Source organism: Helicoverpa armigera, chromosome 4 (genome assembly GCF_030705265.1).
Source record: "Helicoverpa armigera isolate CAAS_96S chromosome 4, ASM3070526v1, whole genome shotgun sequence".
In the NCBI taxonomy this organism is placed as follows: domain Eukaryota; kingdom Metazoa; phylum Arthropoda; class Insecta; order Lepidoptera; family Noctuidae; genus Helicoverpa; species Helicoverpa armigera.
In genome coordinates this window covers 7,239,793-7,245,831 of record NC_087123.1, presented here as the reverse complement: position 1 = coordinate 7,245,831, position 6,039 = coordinate 7,239,793, and the positions used below count along the sequence as shown (strand labels likewise).

At 34.1% G+C, this 6,039-nt stretch overlaps 1 protein-coding gene across 1 annotated transcript; it reads left to right on the top strand.

The window, feature by feature from the left end:
* The first annotated feature begins 899 nt into the window (after window positions 1-899).
* On the top strand, window positions 900-5,506 carry LOC110378982 (GTP-binding protein Di-Ras2). Its single transcript, XM_021338456.3, has 4 exons — window positions 900-1,305; window positions 1,814-1,909; window positions 1,986-2,246; window positions 2,351-5,506. The coding sequence occupies exons 1-4, from the start codon at window positions 1,168-1,170 to the stop codon at window positions 2,483-2,485; spliced, it is 630 nt and encodes a 209-aa protein (XP_021194131.1). The 5' UTR covers window positions 900-1,167; the 3' UTR covers window positions 2,486-5,506.
* Window positions 5,507-6,039: the final 533 nt, after the last annotated feature.

The following is a 6,039-nucleotide window of genomic DNA, read 5'->3' as shown; positions in this document are numbered from 1 at the left end:
TCGAAAAATATAACTATGATACTTTATATCCTATTTGACACAGTTTCATAAAAATTCTAATCTAATTACTGGAAAGTGAAATAATTAAGGATTTGTACTCAGGGAACAGCAATGAGCCAATGGCAGCAATGAGCCGATGGCAGCAATGATGGAAATGATGGCTACTGAGTATTTTTATATTACCTATATTTAATTCGTTACTCATAAGGTATTGCGTCCTTCGTAAATACGCATTGTCTTGTTATCTACAAGGCTCATTGGGTAGCACAGAAATCATTTGCGTTGATTGTGACTTGGCACTGCACATGCAACTGTTGTCTTCCAGTCTTCAGTGTAGTTCCAGTGCCCTACTCAAATAGATATTCTTTGCAGTTTACACTTACTGATGTGAACGTATAATCTCGTAAAACGCCTATTAAAAACCAGACCATCCAATCAGGCATTGCCATTGGAAATTGCAATGTCTTTCAAATTCTGATCTAAGTCTTAGGGTAGCCTAGACATTCAAACTACTGCGCTATCTATAATTTCAACTGTATCCGAAATGGCCGAATTATAATTAATTAATATGCGCCCCAGATGTTGTAGGGCAGCTTTCATAATTAAATGAAGATAAGGGCAATGTGATGGTTACCACATTTTGAAAAAAAACCGTAGGTTACTAGGATTGTAATGTTTCTTACTAAGGGTCAATTCACACTGAAAGAGCAGCGGCCGGCAGCGGCCGGCAGCGGCCGTAATTGCAAGGGATTGAGCGCGAGCGCGGCGGGCCGCGCGGCGCCGCACCGCGCCGCGCTCTTACATTTTCCGTGCTCTTACGGCCGCTGCCGGCCGCTGCTCTCTCAGTGGGAATTGACCCTAAAACACCCCTCTACAACGCTGTCAAAGTATCAACTTGTCAAAGATTTTGTACGCTGTGCAGTACCGATAATTTTGTATTGGTTTGCTTTTTGCAGTGGGGCGTTGTAAATCAAAACCAGAAGAAAAAATATTAGAAATGATGAAAATTTAGCATGGGATATAGTGCTATAGCCTTCAGCAAATTGTATTCAACCTGGAATCGTATTGTTATGCTAAAGATGTTTTAAAGTGGTTGTTACATTATAACAATCAGTATTTGGCATTTTGAATTGATTTCGAAGGATAATCTAATTCTAAAAATAAGTAATGCCGGAGCAAAGTAATGATTATCGTGTTGTAGTTTTTGGTGCGGGTGGCGTTGGAAAAAGTTCTCTTGTGCTTCGATTTGTGAAAGGTACATTCAGAGAATCATACATACCCACCATCGAGGATACCTATAGACAGGTACATATTATTGTTTTTATTGGTTTTGCTAAACAAGTTCCCGCGACTCATAAAAATATGAATGTTGTTACAAACAAGTGCTTACACATTTTGTTGAAGGGTAATGTTCAAATATTTCAAACAGATTTCCATATTGGTAGGAGTAACAACTTATGAGCACATATTTTTTTAATATTTATGTTTTAATGCAAAGTTCTTAATGTTCTTATGTCTGACCTATTTCACCTACTAATGAAGAATGGTGACCCTTATAAATTCTGAAGCTGCAGTATTGCCATTGCAGCAGATAAGAAATAATTCCTAAAGTTATTATAACGCAAAATAGTGAAAAGAATACACTATTTTTGGCTGTTATGCCAAAAATGTGACAGTAATTACCCACTGACCTACTAACTCTATTTTGCTCTCAAGTTTTTTTACATGAGCAGCTAGTCATTAAAATAAATTAGCACTTATTATAGAAGTATGATATCATTCTGAAATAAGGAAATATAATTTTTGACTGCAGGTAATAAGCAGCAACAAGACAATATGCACATTACAAATAACTGATACAACTGGATCACATCAGTTCCCTGCTATGCAAAGATTATCAATTAGCAAGGTAAAACATATTCTATTTATAACAATTTCAATAATCCAGTTTGGGCTGTGTTTTAACATCAGCTTTTGTTTAACAGGGACATGCATTTATATTGGTGTATTCTGTGAGCAGTCGGCAGTCCCTAGAAGAACTTAAGCCAATATGGCAAACAATAAAGGAAATAAAAGGCACAGAGCTTCCAAATATACCAGTAATGCTGGCAGGTAATAAATGTGATGAGAGCCCAGAGATAAGAGAAGTGTCCGCATCAGAAGGGCAAGCCCAGGCTCAAACATGGGGCATCTCATTCATGGAGACATCTGCTAAAACAAATCACAATGTCACACAACTTTTCCAGGTATGTACTCAGAATTATTCAATTAGCAAGATGGCAACTTATGGTTTTACTCCTTGCTAGGCCATTTTAGAAGATAATTAATTGTAAGTATTTGCTATTTACAGGAATTGTTGAACATGGAGAAAAACAGAAATGTGTCACTTCAAGTGGATGGTAAAGGCAAAAAAAAGAAAGACAAAGCATCAAAAGATGGGGGTGAAGCATCTGCCAGTGGAAGAGAGAAATGTAGGATAATGTAAATATGAGAAACACTCCAATAATATCTAATCCCACCAATCGTATAACAATAATTGCTAGTCATTTTGATCCTAGTCATTAAATCCATGTCCCAGCTAAGTTATTTACCAAATATAGATTGTAAGTAATGCCCATATCGCATATAAGCAAGAAGCATGCAAAATGTAGTATAGTAATTACAATGCCTTTTAAATAAACTTAGTTCCCACTGTGATGGAGCTTAGAAATCATTGAAAACCTACATGTTTTGCTAATTGTTAGTTACTAATTATTTAATAATGACTGACACGACAAAGAGATGAGGAACATTCCATAATATTGTTAGTGTGAAAATACAACGAAATTAAGTCTTATAGGACTTACTGTTAAAGAATTATACATACTGAGCTGTTATATAAAACAATATTGCCTATGAAACACATTCATAATGTGACCAGCTTTTTATTATTCATTACACACTTATCAAATAAGTAAATAAGTAGTTTTCATGTATTGTACATGGTTTTAATTTTTAACGATTAAATTATCAGCATAAATATTGTTATCGAGATGAAACCAGTTTGGTGGACATTGTTTGGTGGGCGTTGTTGATAATGGGTAATGTCATTATGGGATGTTTATGCAGTGCCAAATAGTAGCAGCTACATAGAAGCCTTTAGTTCAAATTCCTTTATTTGAAAGTCATATTGGAAATAAGTATGTTCTCCAGAATGTAGCAATTTGACATCATTGCAAAATGGTATATGCTTACTCACTTGGCTTTGTCACTATTTGCTAGAAAACTTGAATCAACTTGATAGATGTAGCATAATGAGCTACTACAATTTCACACATTCCATAAATTGTGATTTAATCCCTATAAACATAGAATAAGCACTGTATTAAAAATATTTGACAATATATACTTACATAGGTACTGTAGCATATTCACAATATAATCTCGCAGTGACATTATCGATTTTGATTATATGTAGTATTTTTTGTTATTGTATATGTTTACAGTTAAATACTTATCTAGTCATTATTATATAAAAATAATAGCTATCGCTAGTTATTTAATGCACTTTATTTAATATCACTCACATATCCAGTTATATAGATTTGTCCACGATGTATATAAGTATCTAGTCGATTATTATTGTACAAATAATATATTTTGAATTATGTGTATGCATGAAATGTAAAGTTGCTAACCTGATAGTGCAGCAAATCGAAAAAAATATGTCTTGGGTTAAATTAGACCATACTTTTGTTCTGATTAGAATTGATCTGTTTTCCTTCTGCATAATTTTACTAAAGATATTTTCGAATGCTGTTGCAGTCGGAAGTAAAATTTACATAATGGTTATAGTACATTCAGTTTAGCCTGTGATGTACCTATTTTAAATGTTCTTTTAGTCAAATGAAACTATAATAAAAATGTTCAGTCACAGCAAGTGTTAACTGGGATGCAATGTTTGAAAAAAAAAATGGTCAAGTACTAAACCAGTAAAATTATTTAAAAGATAATAATGTTATATTATTTAACAGATGTGATTGTTTCGAATCAGTACTAAATCATAAGATTATTATTAATGTTATATTCTGTTTGAATGTATATCTAATGACATTTCAATATTGTGCACATAAGTTGATAATGTATTTGCACGTTTACTTACGAATATTTGCTTATTGGCAGAATCTATAAAGTATCGTATTTATAGAGATAAAATTGTTGAACACTGAATTGTTATAGCTGGACCAAAGTTGTTTCGTGTTGATTGACGTAAGTTAACAGTGTAGTAAGTGTACTTGTCTATTTTTCGTACTCTTGTCTTTTCAACTATCCTAATTTTCTATACACTTGGTACAGTTCGCGCCAAATAATTTTGCATCTCTGAAGTTAGCTAATTGATTCCTTGCGTTTTTGAGTAACTTTGCTTGTCTTAAATAGTTAACTTCAGAGACGCAAAGTTTTGGTGCGAAGTGTTATTGCAATGAACGCTATACTGGATACAAGATCTGTATACGTGCAACAGATGCAATCTTGTCTTTCATCTATAAATATATAGTGTGCATATATGAATTTCTCAGTAAGCATGAGAATAAACTGTTTTTTTTTAGAAATGCCTCTATCAAATAGCTATTTTCTTTGTCACTGATTACTATCTCTTTTACTCTCTAATTTGTGTTAAGATTAGAAAAAGAGGTAGGTACTAACTAGCACCAGCTTTTCTGAAATTTGAGCTTGGAAACCATTAGCTCTTATTTAATTTTGTCAATCATAGGACACAGAAGGCATAGTGACCCACTACCCTTGTGAATATAATTACAGCTTTACTAATGGACATCAAACATATAGTTAAAATAAATAGATTATTCTCCTTCTTTCGCCCTGTACGAACTATATTTCGAATATTTGTTGATATGTATGTCTAAAATGCTAGGTTGGGTTAGATGTAGAGTAATTTGTAGTGGAGTTTCGCCAACAGCTTAAAGTTAAATCACTAGCCTAGTATTAACATAATTGTGAAGTCGAATTAACAGATCCCTTGCCATTTACTATGACTTGTAAGGTAAATGGCGCTTCAAAGAGCAGTATGTAGGTACTCGTCCATTTGGAGGGTATCTATATACTATATATTTGAATTTTTTGATGCTTCCAGTGGCTTAAGCTCTATGTTTGACCACTGGGTCTACCTATATACCTTCCAATTTTCCTGAATTTAAATTCTCTTGACTCTGAAGTTTCAATAAACTGTACCGTCTTTAGATATCTACATAAATTTAAATAGCACGACTAAAGTATGGATTTAGGAATCGTAGTTCTGGTAGCTAGATTTTAGTGAAGTTCTATAATCAACGAAGGATCAACATAGTATAATCAAACATAGTGTTTTATATTGTAAAGGTACATTGAGTGAATGGTAACATGAACGAATTCCATCATTACTGTATAGTACCTGGAAGAGTCAGCTATAAATGAAATTAAGCTCGAGTTACATTTTAAGGCTCGAGCAGACCGGATGCGTATGCGTAACCATGAGTTGTAATGTATGGAAATGTATGAGACAGGCCACACGCGCGTCGTTACGCGCGCGTCGTTACGCAAGCTCATACCATCCCATACAACTCATGGTTACGCCGTAACTACGCGCGTGACTACGCGCGTGGTTACGCCAGGGACCGTACAACCCCGAATATAAGTTAATTCTTTCGAAAGTGTAACAGGTTATATGGCTGCAGTCAATAAAAGTGTTATCTCTTGGTAGTGTTAACCTTTTCAAAACCCTAACGTTAGGGTAACCCTTTCAATAAGTTAACTAGTACAAGATGTTACCGGCTCATGTATGATATCCAATTGAAGTAGATAACCCTTTGAAAGGGTTTTTCAGGGTTTTCAAAGGGTTTTAAATCAAATTATTTTAAACTACATAGGAGAAGGGGAATAGATTTTGACCTTGAAAGTTTGGAATCATTTACTATTTTTCATTAGTGTTTCTTACTCGTCTATAATATTGTCTTGAGCGCAGTCGGTTACAAAAGTTTTCGTTGTTACTGTTGTTGAATTTTATTA

Coding starts and splice junctions, on each gene's coding strand:
- LOC110378982 (XM_021338456.3), top strand. CDS start 1,168: ATGCCGGAGCAAAGTAATGATTATCGTGTTGTAGTTTTTGGTGCGGGT. Junction 1,306..1,813: donor TCGAGGATACCTATAGACAG/GTACATATTATT, acceptor TTTTGACTGCAG/GTAATAAGCAGCAACAAGAC. Junction 2,247..2,350: donor ATGTCACACAACTTTTCCAG/GTATGTACTCAG, acceptor TGCTATTTACAG/GAATTGTTGAACATGGAGAA.